The sequence below is a fragment of the Geotrypetes seraphini genome, chromosome 5, assembly GCF_902459505.1.
Source record: "Geotrypetes seraphini chromosome 5, aGeoSer1.1, whole genome shotgun sequence".
Taxonomy (NCBI): Eukaryota; Metazoa; Chordata; class Amphibia; order Gymnophiona; family Dermophiidae; genus Geotrypetes; species Geotrypetes seraphini.
In genome coordinates, this window is record NC_047088.1 from 224499462 (window position 1) to 224517464 (window position 18003).

The 18003-nt window shown below is 42.1% G+C and overlaps 1 protein-coding gene across 5 annotated transcripts in view; it reads right to left on the reverse strand.

The window, feature by feature from the left end:
- MBD5 (methyl-CpG binding domain protein 5) overlaps nt 1-18003 on the reverse strand; it is a 271962-nt gene that overhangs the window by 144295 nt on the left and 109664 nt on the right. For 4 of the 5 annotated variants that reach the window (XM_033947317.1, XM_033947320.1, XM_033947316.1 and 1 more), the window contains exon 5: nt 6005-6107. In XM_033947317.1, coding sequence (XP_033803208.1) covers nt 6005-6107 — 103 coding nt within the window. Of the gene's footprint in view, nt 1-6004; nt 6125-18003 lie in introns of those variants that run through there. The other variant, XM_033947318.1, reaches the window with a different exon arrangement.

An 18003-nucleotide genomic window follows, 5' to 3' on the forward strand; every position in this document is an offset into this window, starting at 1 on the left:
GCCAGGCCTTAACAACAAAGCTCCCTCCAGCATTGGCAGCCGCGAGAGCCTTCTAACGAGGTAGGGATACCGCTGGACCACAAAACAAAAAACTTACCAACGATGGCAGCAGTGCTGGGGGTGTGTGTGTAGGGATTGAAAAGGTACAGCGGTGGCGGTGCTGGGGAGGTTGAAAAGCCATCGGCTGTGAAGTATGCTGCCTGCATACTTCACGGCCGACGGCTTTTCAGGACTTTAAAAACTTACCAACAATAGCGGCAGTACTGGGGAGGGTTTGAAAAGGTGCAGCGGTGGCAGGCACCGCGGCTCCTTTGTCGATCCCCGCCTGGTGCGAGTGTGGTGCCGAAGTTTATTTTTAATTTGCCACGGCGGCTCCCCTCACCATCGCCGCCTTCCTCGGAATCCTTGCAGTGGCGCAAGGTGGAGAGCAGGGAGGCTTGTCTGGCATGCATGCGCACTCCTACCGGCCACATCCCGACAGATCAGATCTCAGGGAACACGTGGCGAGAGTGCGCATGTGCACTTAGCATTTTATTATTATAGATTCCTGGACAGAACTTTAGCTTTCCAGGCAGGTAAACTGAACGATTGGCTGGGTAACATTATTATGCACTCCTCATCCTATTTTAGTTTTAGAAAATTAGTAAAAACGAAACTGTTTAACCGATTTGTTACCTATTGATTTATAGTTCATTATTTCTCCTATTCTGTATACATGTATCCGATGATTAACACTGCGACTACTTCGCTGATTTAACATTGTGACTACTTCGCTGATTGTCCAGCTCTTCTTATTGTAAACCGCCTCGACAACCATGGCTTTGGCGGTATATAAGAATAAAATTATTATTATTATTATATTCCAATATCTTTTTTTTCTTTTAATTGGATTATTGAAGTCATTGACATTTAGGGAGAGAGCTTTAAAGACATAGTGAAGTGAAACTACTGATTCTTGACCTGGTACATAACAGTGGAGCATGTGCCAACAATGGATAGTTAATGTAACTGATTAGAATTAAGGAATAAGAATTGATACCCTTGACCATATATGAACATTTTCAACACCACCATAACAAAGGTGGGAGATGGAAAAATTGAAAAGAACTGTGGGAAGAGAATGAACATGTACAGCACAGTAGAGCAAACTAGCAACAGGAAAACTGAGGATTATGTGTTTGTCAATAGTATCCTTAATTGAAATTAAGGAGTATGAGCTTAACCAAAACAGCCATATGTAAATAACAGCTAATATTATTTACCAACAGTGAAACAAAGTGGTGTGGTATTATACGCTCCTAATGTAATATGTAATATAACAATAACCTTTTCCTATCGTAATACATTTTATGTTATGCTGGTTCCAATCGTAATTATTTTAGCAAAGTTTTGTATTATTCACAGTTATCATTTACGGCTATTGTAAACATAATGTAAATAAGTCATAAGTCTGTAAATTCAAATATTTTGTGTTCCTGGCTCTTTATTAGTATGGGACATACAATAGTATCGACATTTTTGGAATGTCCCGTCATCCGGGACACACGATAGGAAAAGGTTAAACAGGACATCTAATATGAATGTGTCATAACAAGTAATTTGTATGGCTAGTCTGCAGAAGTATCTAAGATGCATATCTATGCAATGCTCATGTTAAAAGCAATGCTTCTGCTGAACTGATTAAATGATTTCACCTATGGATTGTATGGATGGAGCACAATAACAGTAATCTTACTTACACCATAAGTTAAATAGTTTTGAGTTGCTTATAGAATAACAAAAGCATTACATAGCAAATTATTTGCAGATTGATCATTGATCAAGTAAACAAGAAATTAGTATCATCAGTATAATGCGGCATTATAATTAGGAACAGAATGACTTTACTAATTAAGTATATTGAACAATAAGGTATGCGAGTAAATTATATAATATGTACTATGGAGCAAGTTAACATTTGTAGCTTTCATGAAAAGCTGATTGCACAGAAATACATAATATGATGAGACAGCCATTAATGTTAGAAAATTGGATATGAAAAATAGAATTACAGTGTAGCATTAGGTCAGATATATGCATTAACTTGTAGCCATTATAAAACATCATGCTTTAAATAGTGTGACTAACGTACTACTTTTCCACTTGCACAATAAGGAGATGGAAGTTATAATTCAAACCTCAAATCAGACCTTCTCTTCAATCCATGGTTGAGGATTGACTAATTAATAGAGCAGGAACAGGGTGTGCATGTTGCTGTTCATCTTAAGTTGGTATCAAGGCTTCAGGCTGAGTGGAAAAAACAACAACCTGAGAAAGAAAAAGTAAATCACACAGTTGCTTTACGGTCCTGTAGCATTAGGATTAAATCATCGTAATTAGGTCTCATCAATGTTGGGTTGGATGGAGTTCTTCCAGGTAATTAGCGAGAGCTTGCGGATCTTGGAAATCCTTTGTTGTGTTGTTGATGGTGACCCTTAGTTTGGTGGAATAGAACATACTATATTTCGCTTGGAGATTTTTCAGTTTGGGCCTATACACCAGTAGTTGCTTTTGTAATTGAGCTGTATGTTTACTTAGGTCCGGGACAAAGAGAATGTAGTGTGGGCGCAGTGGCTAGAGCTATAGCCTTAGCACCCTGAGGTTGCAGGTTCAAATCCCTCGCTGCTCCTTATGACCCTGGGCAAGTCACTTAATCCCCTCATTGCCCCGGGTACAATAGAGTTTGAGCCCGCTGGGACAGATAGGGAAATATGATAAAGTGCCTAAATGTAAACCACTTAGGATATAAGCAGTATATAAATAAAATAAATATTTAAAATTTAAGAGGAGCTTTTATCTTAGCTCTCTGCATAATTTCCTTAACCTGGCTAAAACATGGCAGACAGACCACAATTGGCCAGGGATACTTGACGTTAGTTAATTTATGAGAAGGGACCCGACATGCTCTGTTGATCTCAAAGTCCTCATTAAATTTCAAATCCAAGATCTTAGGAATGAATGATTCCAGGAACCTTATCATGTCAGTACCTTTGTGGCCCTCAGGGATACCCAAGATGTGAAAGTTGTTGTGGTGCAATCTCATGTTAGCCTCTTCATGTTAGCCTCTTTCTCTAGCTGGGCCATGCGTTTAATCTGGCTCTGCAACTTCTTTATGAAATTCTGAGTTACCAATTGTTTGGATTCCAAATCTTCCATTCTCTTTTCAAAATGCAGTAAGTCACACTTCATAGCTGCTAAGTCAGTTTTGATCTCGAAGATATCCTCTTTTGTTTCAGATAAAAGTTCACGGATGGCTTGCAGCTCACTTAAGATAGCCTTGTGTGTCATCATCGTCCTTCGCATCCGAAGTTATTTTTTGCAGAGAGGAAGGCTCAGGTTTATAGCGCTTTCCAATGTTGGAATTAGCTATTATTTGAGTAGGTAAATCGGTGAGTGCGGATTAGAAAGGCACACGATTTCGAAGACAAACTTGATTTTAATTATAAAGATCACTGGAGCAAAGCGACTATGCTGCCATTATTTGAAACGCTCACTAGCACTTCACAAGAGGACTCCTCTTTGATAATAATCAAAAATTAAGTTTAATAATGCATTACTCAAGCAAAGCACATGATAAAATGTATTGCACACTAAACCTCACTCCCTAAGTTTAAGAAAATAAGAGGAAAAACCCTACTCACAATGGCTGTGGCTCAAAGTAGACATGTCTGATGCACAATCTTGATATCATTGTGACATCATCAATATGCACCTAGATGGCAGGCTGTCACTAAAAAAATAGGAATATGTGCTGGGGTACCTGATCATACTAGGGATTTGGACCCATGACCTGTGGAAGATGGAAGAAGTACCTTTAACCACTGAGCCGCATGCACTTCCTTTTAGGCAGTGGTTCCTGCCAGGTGAGATGATATCTTAGGAGATCATAGCCATCTCAGGGTAAAAGGGCAGAGTGCAAATGTAAATGGCAACCCCATACTCTCTTATGAGACCAAAAAGAAGATGTTAAGGTACTGGGGTGGAGGGAGGTTGTATGGATTTGAACCTATAACCTGTGGAAGATGGAAGTGCCTTTAATCACTGAGCCACAGGCGCTTCCGTTTAGGCAGGGGTTCCTATTATTTTTAGTGACATTCTGCCATCTAGGTGCATATTGATGATGTCACAATGATGTCAAGATTGGGCATCAGACATGTCCACTTACTCTGAACCACAGCCATTGTGAGTAGGGTTTCTCTTTTTATTTTCTTTACCTTTTGGAAATGAGGATTAGTATGCTATATATATATTTCATGTGCTTTGCTTGAGTAATGCATTATTAAACATCTTCTATTGTTATCAAAGAGGAGTCTTCTTTGCCCCAAAAATAGAAGGTTTAGTATACAATATACAGTAAAACCTTGGATTACAAGTAACTTGGTATGCAAGTATTTTTCAAGACAAGCAAAACATTTTATTAAATTTTAACTTGATATACAAGAAATGTCTTGCAATACAAGTATATACAGTATACACACATCACAACATCAGAACTGGTTATTCTCTCTCTGACACTAGTGTAGTGATTGTTCTAATAAGCAAAGTCTTGCAATACAAGTACATACAGTATACATGTGTCACATTATCACAACTGAGCTGGTGGTTCTTCTCTCTCTGACGCTGTGTGAGTGTAGTGACTATTCTAAACGAGTGATGTCTTACAATACAAGTACATACAGTATTTTGTATTAAAGTTTTTGGGTTGTGGAATGAATCATCTTAAGGGGAAATTCACTTTGATATACGAGTGTTTTGGATTACAAGCATGGTTTCAGAATGAATTAAGCTCGTAAATCAAAGTTTTACTATATATATATATATATATATATATATATATATATATATATATATATATATTATCATTTGCTTTGTTTAAGTAATGCATTATTCTTTTGACCTTAATATCAAAATAGAGTCCTCTTTACCCCCCAAAATAGGAGCCCCATTCACCTATATGTTGATGCCTCTGGCACGCCTAAGTGATGCCTGTCGCATCCGCCTAACTTGCGCTCAACTAATACTCAAAAGTAGACCTGCTTTTGTAACACCTACATTTTAGGTGAGAATGTAGACGCATTAAGACGCTGAGCGGCATGCGATTCTATAAATGGACATCTATATCAAAGCCAAGCCCATCCTGTTAGGTGCAGCTTTTTCTGATGGGCGTCCATTAAATTGTGGATGCCTATTTTGAGAATCGTGCACAGTATTTGAACGTCTAATTTTAAATTATTGCTTGTTAAAGTCATTAATTGGGCTTATTATCCAATTATTTTGGACACCTAAGTTGCTGGACATCCACATTGTGGACGCCTAACTTTAGGCATTTTTTACAGAATTTGCCCCAAAATGTTTATTTGCAATGCCCTAGGCTTATAAAATTGCATAAAATCATGTTTCTGCTGTGAGTGGGGAGACACGGGAAAGAAAATTAAGACTGTGGGGACAGGGGTGAAAACTGTGGGAATGGGGAGGGGATATGAATGAATCTTTGTCCCCGCGTCACTCTCTACTCCAAAGTACCCAACTGGATGTAGATTCGATGAAATAAATCAGATTGCTGCTAAATGCAATCTATACTTAAACTGCTCATAAATACATTTTGCTATGCTACCCTTTGGTTAAATAAACATTAAGGTAGTTTACAAAATAAAACTGCAATCAAATAAAAGTAAACAGGGATAATATGCAATTAAGATAAATTTACTGATACAGAGGAGGATTGGATTTATTTATTTCAATTTGGAAGAGTTTGGTACTGATTTATCAAGAGCATTTTTTCTGTAACCTTGAATAAAAACCCTGTAGATAAATCATCACTGCAGGTTTTTCCTACTGTTCAGCCAAACTTGTTTCAGGATTTTAAAAGTAAAGCATTGAAAGATTAGAAACATATTCATTGAATGAACTTAGTTTTAATGTTACTCTGCTTCTGAACTAAATTAAATGTATCTCTGTTCCTTACCTTGGGAAGAATGAGGGGGCATTCCAAGCCACACTTACAAGTCCCATCACTTAACAGGTATGTTTTAACCTGCTCTAAGCACGACAACAGAAAACCACTGGGACTAAAAGACAAAAGCATAATTTTTTTTTCCATTAGATAATGGCTCAAAATTCTAAATATATATTTTACATGTCACATAAAAAGTAGAAGAGGAAGATGGGATGAAAATAGAACTGCAAGTACAGAAATTATTTACTCCTCAAACAATAATCATATGCATGTTGTCATATTTTTGCTCTTGGTTATTCAATCATTGATGCATTTTGAAATAGTTCATGTTATTAAATAAAAGAAAAAATCTTGAGGAGGGGGTCCATATGATTTGTGTGGTTAACTTTAGAAATTAAAGGGGTAATTGTATTAGTTATTTGCACATAAGTGTGGCCACGTATGCATATAAATTACCTCTTATAAAATACCAAATAGAAACATGATGGCAGATAAAGGTCACAATGACCCATCTAGTTTGCCCATCCGCAGCATCCTCTTATCTCCTCTTCTCCCTGTACCTGCCCCACGCTTTGTTGAATTCAGATGTAGAATTACATTTCATAATATGATGCATCGGTTTTTTGGTAAGCATGCATAATATTGAAGTTTGGACAGTATGGACATTTACATCTGCTTGAGAGTTGGTAATGTCAATGCCTTCAAGGTAGGTGTGATTTCTGGATGCTTTGCTAGTATTTTATAAAGATATACAAGTACCTATGTGTCTTTATAAAAGAATGCCAAAACAAGCATTTTACTTGCTCTCTTAATCCAGGAACTCTGGTAATACTGTATTACCCTCTGAATGGACAAATTTTTTCTTTTAAAACATTTGGGTTGTCAATGGGTTAAATATTAAGTCAACAAGATTCACCAGTTATACTAGGACACAGCGCATTTAGCCCTAAAAACCAGCATTATCTAGTTAAAAATAACCAGTTGAAAGAGGTAGATACAAATAAAGAAATGCCCTTTTTTAAAAAAAAATGTGCTTTAAATGGCAAAATCATTCATTATTTGCCTTTAATATACAATTTTGTAGTAGAATGAGTATTAAAGAATTAGATACAAAGCACCCCATTATTATTCAAGGTGAATAACACAGCTTAGTTTGCATTACAAGCTACATTATTCATCATCACCTGTTAATGTGCAGCTTGATGCTCTCAGGGACTCTTAAAAGGGGCCAATGATATAAATAAGAAGCCACCCCTCAACCCCAATCCCTGCATATTCCAGAACCTTCTTGGTGATTAGTGGAGGGCAGGAGCAATCCCCAGTCAATTCTGGCCTGTTGAAGCCTGGGTTTATAATGACACTGCTCAATTCCTAGTAGTCTCACTGCAGCTTAACCCCTAGTGGCAGAGCTATAACACTATCGTTAATGGGGGGTGGGGGGATAAACAGTACCAATCTGAATCCAGACACAAATGGGGCACAAGTCTCTGGGACTGCTTCTGTCCCCCATTGGACACCAGAGAGACCCCTGGCAGGACCAATGAAGGATTGGAGTGGAAGAATGAATGTCCTGGGGGAGAATATTGAATATGTAGTTGGAGAAATCAGAAATTTTATTTCCAGGGCTCTTTAAAGGGTTAGCAAGACCAATTTAGAGTCTCCTATTTGAGTACTGTTGCAGCAAAGTAGTTCTAAGTTCCAATTTTATTTGAAATACAATCTTATAGACATGTAATCAAGGTGGCTAAAAATAATCAAAGTTACAGTAGGAGGTCCATAAAAATAGCCATACTGGATTAGACCAATGGTCCATTTAGCCCAGTATCCTGTTTCTTTGTACATGTTCCCCACTGAAGCTATAGAATGAAATATTAGGTTCTTACCTGAATAATAATCTTTCTGTTAGTCTTCTCAGGAGTTCTTACGTTAGGTGATCAATCTATTCATGCAAACCGGGTTTTGCAAAGTGTGATACTTACAACTTTCAGCACCTCCCACATTGCCAATGGAGTGTAGTGCCCCCTTCAGTTATGTCCCAAAGCAATCAAGCTCCACTGGAACAGAATACAAAGAAAAGGAGGTAAGAGGGAACTTCACCCCAGACATCATACCATTCTGCTCTGCTCTGTAACTTAGAAAAAATAAGAACAATGAGCAACAGGAATTTAAAACAGACAGACAGAAAAAATGACAGACAGACTGGCAGCGTCCAAGGAGAGAGAGACAAAGAAATAGGAAGTAATGGGGCTATACTTAAGTTCTGTGAAAGTGCCTGTCTGTCAGCTTTCTCTTCAGCTGGAAGAGATGGAAAGGATTTCTGCCTCAGAAACATATGGGGAACATAAGAGTTGCCTCCGCTGGATCAGACCAGAGGTCCATTGCGCCCAGCAGCCCGCACCCGCAGTGGCCCATCAGGTCCATGACCTGTTAAGTGTCCCTGTCTTTCCTGTACCTATCTCTATGTCTATCTGCCCTGCCTTTCCTATACCTATCTCTATGTCTATCTGTACCCCTCAATCTCCTTATCCTGTAGGTATTTATCCAAACCTTCTTTGAACCCCTGTAGCGTGCCCTGCCCTACCACAGCCTCCGGGAGTGCGTTCCATGTGTCCACCACCCTCTGAGTAAAGAAGAACTTCATAGCATTTGTTCTAAACCTGTCCCTTTTCAATTTCTCCGAGTGCCCCCTTGTATCTGTGGCTTCCCTCAGTCTGAAGAATCTGTCCCTGTCTACCTTCTCTATGCCTTTCAAGATTTTGAAGGTTTCTATCATGTCTCCTCTAAGTCTCCGCTTTTCCAGGGAGAAAAGCCCCAGCTTATCTAACCTATCAGTGTATGAAAGGTTTTCCATACCTCTTACCAACTTAGTTGCTCTTCTCTGGACTCCCTCAAGTATTGCCATGTCTTTCTTGAGGTATGGTGACCGGTACTGGACACAGTACTCCAGATGGGGGGCGCACCATTGCACGATACAGTGGCATGATGACTTCCTTCGTCCTGGTCGTGATACCCTTTTTGATGATATCCAACACTCTGTTTGCTTTCTTTGAGGCTGCCGCACATTGTGCCGATGCCTTCAGTGTTGTATCCACCAACACACCCAGGTCTCTTTCAAGGTTACTTACCCCTAGCAATGATCACCCCATTTTGTAGCTGAACATCGGGTTTTTTTTCCCTACATGCATGATCTTGCATTTCTCTACGTTAAAGCTCATTTGCCACTTTTTTGCCCATTTTTCCAGTTTCGTTAGGTCACTTTGGAGGTCCTCACAGTCTTCCGTGGTTCTAACCCTGCTGCAGAGTTTGGTGACATCTGCAAATTTTATAACCTCACAATTTGTCCCCGTCTCCAGGTCGTTTATAAATATATTGAACAGGAGCGGTCCCAGTACTGACCCCTGCGGAACTCCGCTCGTGACCCTTTGCCAGTCGGAGTATTGGCCCTTTACTCCAACCCTCTGTTTCCTGCCCTCCAACCAGTGTTTAATCCATCGGTAGACATCCCCTTCCACCCCGTGGTTCCACAACTTTTTAAGCAGCAGGAAAGGGAAAGAAAGTACCAGGTCTCGAGACAAAGCAAAATCAACAAAGAGAGGCACTGGAGATGTCACATCCAACCTGTGGCCACTGAGCCTTTATTTGTCGTTTGTATCAAAGTTTCATAACAAGTCTTAAAACAAGTAAAGTTCAAAAAAACAAACGAAGTCCCGACTAGGATCCGAGTTTCGGTGATACCATTGCCTTCCTCAGGGGACAATTTCATATGCGTTGACGTCTCTCCATCCAAAAAGAAACGCTTCTTTTTGGATAGAGATACGCTGATGCATAAAAAATTGCCCACTGAGGAAGGCAATGGTATCGCTGAAACTCGGATCCTAGTCGGGACTTTGTTGTTTGTTTTTTGGAATGTTCAGGCTGCCAGACAGACTGACCCCATCTAAGACCTTCATCCCCACAGAACCTCAAAGTGAGTGTGTGCAAATTATGCAGCTGGATCCTTGATACCCTGAGGGTTCTTACTCAAGGTATCCACAGCCTGCGCTCAAGCCACTGAAAAATTCTGAAGGCGAGCTGGCTCCCAGGGGAACAGATCTCAAGCCCTTATGTAGCACACAGCAAAGCCGGCTCCACAGGTCCACCCAAAAGTTTGCCCTATGAGCTGAAGTCCGGCTCCATGGAACCTGCATCTTTTCCCAGGCAGAGCATCCCACAAATATGGGATCTCAGGGCACAAAAGCCTCAGAAAAAAACCAAAGCCGAAAATAAGGAAAATTAAGAACAGCAGATTAGAAACACCTCTACATGGTTCGCTTGCATAAGAAAAAAACTGAAGGGGGCACTACACTTCACTGGCAATGTGGGAGGTGTTGAAAGTTATAAGTATCACACTTCTGCAAAACCTGATTCGTGGGAATGGATTGATCACTGAACGTAAGGACTCCAGAGTAGATGTAACAGAAAGCAGAGTTACTTACCGTAACAACTGTTATCCGGGGACAACAGGCAGCTATTCTCACATATGGGTGACGTCATCCACAGAGCACAGATGCGGACAGACTTGCTTGTAGAAACTCAGAAGTTTCGAGTCTAATGCACTGCACATGCGCGAGTGCCTTCCTGCCCAGCACAGGGAGAGTCTCCTCAGTTCAGATAGCTAGCAGAGAAGCCAACCAGGGGAGGTGGGTGGGTTGTGAGAATAGCTACCTGCTGTCCCTGGATAACAACTGTTACAGTAAGTAACTGTGCTTTATCCCAGGACAAGCAGGCAGCCTATTCTCACATATGGGTGACCTCCAAGCTAACCAGAATGGGATGGTGGGAGTGTTGGCAACTTAAGAGAATAAATTTTGTAACTCTCTCTGGCCAAAAATGCCATCCCGTCTGGAGAAAACATCCAGACAATAATGAGAGGTGAAGTATGAACTGAGGACCAGGTGGCAGCTTTGCAAATTTCCTTAATAGGAGTGGATCCAAGGAAAGCTACTGAAGCCGCCATTGCTCTGACTTTGTGGACTGTGACTCAACTCTGTAGATGCAGTCCAGCCTGGGCATAACAGAAAGAGATACAAGCAGCCATCCAGTTGGAGATGGTACGCTTAGAAATTGGATGTCCCAACTTGTTTGAGGAGCAGATCTCTGTGGTTTGGTGCGTTCTAGGTAGAAGGCAAAGTACATTTATAGTCCAGAGTATGAAGAGCCGATTCTCCTGGATGAGAATGAGGTCTTGGTAAAAACACTGGAAGTACAATAGATTGGTTGAGATGAAATTCTGAAACCACTTTAGGTAAGAACTTAGGATGAGTATGGAGGACCACCTTGTCATGATGGAAAACTGTGAAAGGTGGATCAGCAACTAAAGCTTTCAGCTCACTGACTCTTTGAGCAGATGTGAGAGCAATGAGAAACACCACTTTCCAAGTGAGATATTTCAGATGAGCCGTAGACATTGGTTCAAATGGAGGCTTCATTAACTGAGCAAGAACAACATTGAGATCCCAAACCACTGGAGGCGGTTTGAGAGGAGGTTTGACATTGAAAAGTCCTTTCATAAATTTGGAAACCACTGGATAAGCAGAGAGGGGTTTCCCTTCAATAGGCTGATGGAAAGAAGCAATTGCACTGAGATGGACTCGGAGAGATGTAGACTTGAGGCCAGAGGTACACAAGTGCAAAAGATAATCCAAGACAGAAGACAAGGAGGTATCTCGAGGCTCCATGTCATGAGAGATGCACCACGTAGAAAATCTAGTCCATTTTTGATGGTAGCATTGTCTAGTGGCAGGCTTTCTAGAAGCCTCTAAAATGTCTCTTACAGTTTGAGAAAACTGAAGAGGAGTTATGTTGAGAGGTACCATGCTGTCAAGTGCAGAGACTGCAGGTTGGGATGAAGTAGAGACCTTTGACTAAGTGTAAGCAGAGATGGAAAAACTGGTAGAAGATATGGCTCCCTGCTGCTGAGTTGAAGTAGAAGGGAGTACCAAGGTTGTCTCGGCCACCGAGGAGCTATCAGAATCATGGTGGCATGATTTTTCTTCAGCTTGACAAGAGTCTTGAGAATGAGAGGTAATGGAGGGAATGCATACAGGAAGAGATTCGTCCATTCCAACAGAAAAGCATCTGCCTCGAGGCGATGAGGAGAGTATATCCTGGAGCAGAACTGAGGCAGTTTGTGGTTGTGGGGAGATGCAAAGAGAAAAAATGTGATGAAGAGGCGAGGAATTGAGTGTCCATTCGTGAGGATGCAGAAGACGACTCAATTAATCCGCCATTTTTCACCCCTTGGATGTAGACAGCTTTCAGGAAGGTGTGGAGGCCTGCCCAATCCCAAGCCTTTAGAGTTTCTTGACAAAGGAAGAGAGATCCCGTTCCTCCCTGCTTGTTGACATAGTACATGGCGACTTGGCTGTCCGTCCAAATGAGGACTTCCTGGTCATGAAGAAGATGTTGAAAAGCTTTGAGAGCATTGACGATCGCTCTGAGTTCCAACAGATTGATGTGATACTGACAATCCATGCTGGACCAGTGGCCTTGAGTACGAAGACCGTCGAGGTGAGCACCCCAAGCGTAGGTCGAGGAATCTGTTGTGAGGATCTTCTGATGAGGTGGCGTCTGAAACAGTAAACCTCTGGAGAGATTGGAAGAGAGCATCTACCAGTGGAAAGACTGTCTCAACAAAGGAGTGACTGTAATGTGTTGAGAGAGTGGTTTGCAAGCCTGCGTCCACTGAGATGAAAGGGTCCACTGAGGAATTATGAGGTGAAGTCTGGCAAAAGGAGACAAATAAACTGGAGGCAATGTGACCTAGTAGTACCATCATATGTCTCGCTGTGAGTGAATAACGGGAAGACACTTTGTGACAGAACTGAAGAAGAGCATCCAGCCGTTGTTGAGGGAGGAGTGCTCTGAGGTGGATAGTGTCCAAACAGCTCCGATGAACTGTAGCTTCTGAGAGGGCTGAAGTTGGGATTTGGGAAAGTTGATTTCGAATACCAAGTTTTGTAGGAATCACGTAGTCTGTTGGGTCGCTACAATAACCCCCTGAGATGTTGAATCTTTCATGAGCCAATCATCTAGGTAGGGAAATACCTGAAGATCATAGTTCCTTAGAGCTTTTGCTACCACCACTAGGCACTTGGTGAACACTCTGGGATATGATGCCCGGCCAAAGGGTAGCACTCGGTATTGATAATGCAGATATAATGCAGATTCCCCACCCAAAATCTGAGGTACTGACGGGAATCTGGATGAATGGGAATGTGAGTGTAAGCCTCCTTGAGATTTAAAGAACATAACCAATCGTTCTGATCTAGAAGGGGATAAAGGGATGGCAAGGACAGCATGCAAAATTTTTCTTTGATTAAAAATTTGTTGAGAACCCCAAGATCCAGAATGGGTCTCAGATCGCCCGTCTTCTTCGGAACTAGGAAGTAACGGGAGTAAAACCTCCTGCTCTGCTGTTCCAGAGGAACTTCCTCGATGGCATGGAGACAAAGCAGAGCTTGAGCTTCCTGAAGAAGAAGGGCAGTCTGAGATGGATTGGAACGATACTCTCTTGGAGGAAGCTCTGGTGAAACCTGAGTGAAATGAAGAGAGTATCCTTCCCTGATTATTGACAACACCCAGAGTTTGGATGTAATGGTCTCCCATCGATGGTAAAAATGATGGCGATGACCTCCTATGGGGGGAAGGGAGGTTATACTCTGTTTGAGACAGTCAAAAAGGCTGTGCAGCCTTAGGTGCAGCAGAAGACCGAGGTTTCTGTTGCTTCTGCTGCTGTTGTTTCTTGGCAGGTGCTCGAGTGTAAGGAGCCACCCTTGGTGGATAACACCTCTGGAAGGATGGAAGAGGTCGAGAAGGTTTTGCAGGAGCTGGTTTAAGCTTAGGTCTGACAACTGAAGCAAAAGATTTTTCATGCTCAGGCAACTTCTTGGTGGTGGCCTCTATGGATTCATCAAAGAGGTCATTGCCCTCACAAGGAATATTAGCCAGACGATCCTGAAGATTGGGCTCCATATTAATGGTACGAAGCCAGGCCAGGCGGCGCATCGTTACTGAGAAAGCAGTGACCCTTGAAGTAAGTTCAAAGGCATCATAAGATGACTGGAGAAGATGTAATCGGAGTTGCGCCAAGGTAGCAGAGAGCTCCAGAAACTCCACATGTCTATGTTCATCCAAGTTCTTCATAAAACTTGGAAGATGGATCAATCAAGAACTTAAAATAAGTCTTGAAGATAAAATTGTAGTTGAGGACTCTGGAGGCCATCATGGAAATCTGATAAAGGCGATGACCAAACTTGTCCATGGTGTTTCCTTCACATAGACTCTGGAAGGATGGGTTCTCTTCAATGAGGATTCCACAAGGAGGGATTGGTGAGATAGTTGTGAATTCTTAAAGTCATTGCAATGTAGAGTTCTATACCTCGATTCCAATTTGCCTGGAACAGCAGGTATAGCATAAGGAGTCTCCAGATTTCGTTTGAAAGTTTGAGACAAAAGCCTGTTAAGAGGAAGCTTGAGTGACTCTGCAGGAGGTTGAGGCAGATGCATTTCTTCTAAATACTCCTTAGAGTATTTAGAACCAGCGTCCAATTTAATATCCAGGTCGTCAGCCATTTGACAAAGGAAGGAGGAAAAGGACAATTGATCTGCCAGAGCCTGGTCTTGAGAAGGACTCGATGACCTCGAGGCGCCTCAAGTGGAGGACGAAGGCGAAGCCTCTCTAGAGTATTGATAACCCAAGGAATAGACAGACTTGGAGGAGGCATTGGAATCAGCTGAGTCCTGGGATCTGGAATTGGAGACCTCGATCGAGGAGTTGGCGGCCTCAAAGAGCTGAAAGGTCTGGATTGAGGCCTGGACGAGGAAGACTTTTTTGTGGAAGACGACCTATGTCTCGATGAGGGCCTTGATCTATTACAAGAGTGCTACCTGGAAGTAGGTCTCGGTTGAGATCGAGGAGACTTCGCCCTATGCCTGGAAATGGGCAGTGCCGCTGGTGAATGAATAGGGCTAGAAACTGTAGATCGAAACCCCATAGACTCAGTGGTTTGGATCGAGGAATCTCAAAGCACTCCCAAAGACTCGGCTCCTTGTATGGAGTGTGAGGATTCCTGTCGACACACTCGCAAAGAATCAGCTCCTTGCATAGTGTGAAGATTCCAGACCAGACACTTGCAAAGAGTGTGTATTATTATTATTATTATTATTATGTTCTTGTATACCGCCATACCCAATGAGTTCTAGGTGGTTCACATCAATTAAATTAATATCCGATCTGAACACGGATTTACAACATTTTGTCGGAGTTACAAGCAACGAGGAAGGAAATGTTGGAACATTTTAGCAGAAATTTATCGGAGTTACCGGCAGCGATAAGTTGGATTGGACGGAACGAGGGAGGGAGAAAGCAACAAAGGAGGGGAGGGGGGAAGGGGAAGAGAAAAGAGGGGGGAGGGCGGGAGTTGGTTTATTGCAGAGGAATGAGGGTTAAGGGTCCTGTTCGCGGAATAGGTATGTTTTGAGAAGTTTTCTGAAGTCGAGGTAGGTCGGGGCCTCGAGCATTATTTGGGCTAGCCAAGGGTTCAGCTTAGCCGCCTGGAAGGCGAAGGTTTTGTCGAGGAATCTTTTGAGTTGACATAGTTTTATGGAGGGGAAGGAGAACAGCTGAATTCTGCGGGATTTCTTATTGGTGCAATTCACAGTGAAGTGGGGAGAGAGGTATTTTGGTTCGAAGCACAGGCAGGGACTCGACCTCGCGGGAGACTGCTGATTGCCCAGGCTGGACTGCAGGAAGCAGAGTCGAGGTAGGAATGTATTTGGTCAGTAACTGAACAAATTTCTGCTCTAACATGGTCTGGAGAGAAGCCTGCAATTGTGGATCCGAGTCTGAAACTGGACCACTTGCTGAGGCTATAGGTTCCGAGGTGGTGGTAGAAGCATGCTTTGTCTTGGATTAATGCTTGGATAACTTGAGGACCACTGCAGGAACCTTCTGCTTAGGTATTTGACCTGAGGGAAGCTCAGGGGATGATAAAGCAGGTGTGCTCGAGGCCAAAGACAATCCAAACGAGGAAGGTCTGATGAGACTCGAGGTCGAATCTGTGGAAACAGGAGGACCCCCCAGTTGAAGTCTTGACCGAGTCAGAAATCGAGGTTGAAGTCCATCCTGAACAGCTTTTCCACTTGAACCCGACGACGTTTAAGGGCTCGAGGTTGAAGAGTAGCACAGCGCTTGCACGACTTCAGTAGTGTGGGTCCGTGAGCGAAATTGCACACTAGCACTTCTTAAAGCCCGTAACTGGCCGGGACATAGAAGGAAAGATAGCCACTGCGAAATCGAAGCCCGCAGGCTGCCCCACCAGTCAACAAAAAAAATAAAACTTAAAAAAAACAAAACAGAAAATAAGAAAATAACACAGCCATTTGCAAAAAAAGAACACAAACTGCGGTGAAGAAAAGGCACGAAGCGAACGAAGTTCAGCACAGAGCATCAAAGACAGACTTCTCGGCTCCGTGGAAAACTGAGAACCGAGGAGACTTGCCCTGTTCTGGGCGTGAAGGTACTCGCGCATGTGAGGTGTGGCAGACTCGAAACTTCTGAGTTTCTACAAGCAAGTCTGCTTGCGAGGCTGTCCGCACCCGGGCTCCATGGATGATATTACCCATATGTGAGAATAGGCTGCCTGATTGTCCTGGAATAAAGATTTTTACAGAGCCAAGTTACTATAAACCTGCAGTTAGTGATGTGTTGTAAGTTTTACTGCAGTAAAATGCAATATTTTACTGTAGTTTAGTAATTACTCCATTATAACTGGTCAAAAAAATGTTATATCCATGTAACTTTCAATAGTGATTTTCAACAGCCTCCATTGTCATTCTTTCTTTTTCCTGCTTTTAGCTTCTCTATCTAAGTTTGTGATAGAAAGAGGGAAGTGGATAAGGGAGACGGCTGTATGCTTGAAGGATAAGACTTTTCTCAACAGAAGAGAACACATTTAGAAACACCCATCTCCTTAAAGATACCTCAATGAAAAGTCTGAAGGGATGCTGATGGGTATGAATGTCATTGATACACACAGATCAGTAGTATTGAAGCCCTACATGGGAAGATATTTGACAGCCTTCCTTTAGGTTATTTGGATCCATAGTGGCCCCAGTTTAAAACATTAGTGATAACCACTGGTCTATGCTATTAGATCATGATGAGCCCATATTATACAACTGGCACAGCTTAGTAAATAGGCCACCATGAGCTTAAAAAAATTAGTGATCTCATATACAGAATCTACATTATAAAACATGAACAAAGATGATGTAAAGTTTACTAGTGCACGTGTTAACATTTATTTTACGAAGTTCCTTTCCAAATCTATGCCTTATGTGTGACGAGTGGAGTACCTCAGGGCTCCGTCTTAGGGCCGATACTATTCAATTTATTCATAGGAGATTTGACCCAAGGACTTAGAGGAAAAGTATCACTGTTTGCCGACGACGCCAAACTATGCAACATAGTAGGCAAAAGCAGTGTACCTGACTTTATGACGCAGGACCTACGGCAGTTGGAACAGTGGTCATCAACTTGGCAGCTAAGCTTCAATGCTAAAAAATGTAAAGTAATGCACCTAGGCAAAAAAAACCCACACAGAACTTACACACTAAATGGTGAAACCCTGTCCAGTACCACGATAGAACGTGATTTAGGAGTGATCATTAGCGATGATATGAAGGCTGCAAATCAGGTGGAGAAGGCTTCGTCCAAAGCAAAACAAATGATGGGCTGCATCCGTAGGGGTTTTGTCAGCAGAAAACCTGAAGTCATAATGCCACTGTACAGATCCATGGTGAGACCTCATCTCGAGTATTGTGTTCAATTCTGGAGACCACACTACCGGAAAGATGTGTTGAGAATTGAATCGGTTCAGCGAATGGCTACCAGGATGGTCTTGGGGCTCAGGGATCTCACATATGAAAAAAGACTAAAAAAACTGCGGATGTACTCGCTGGAGGAG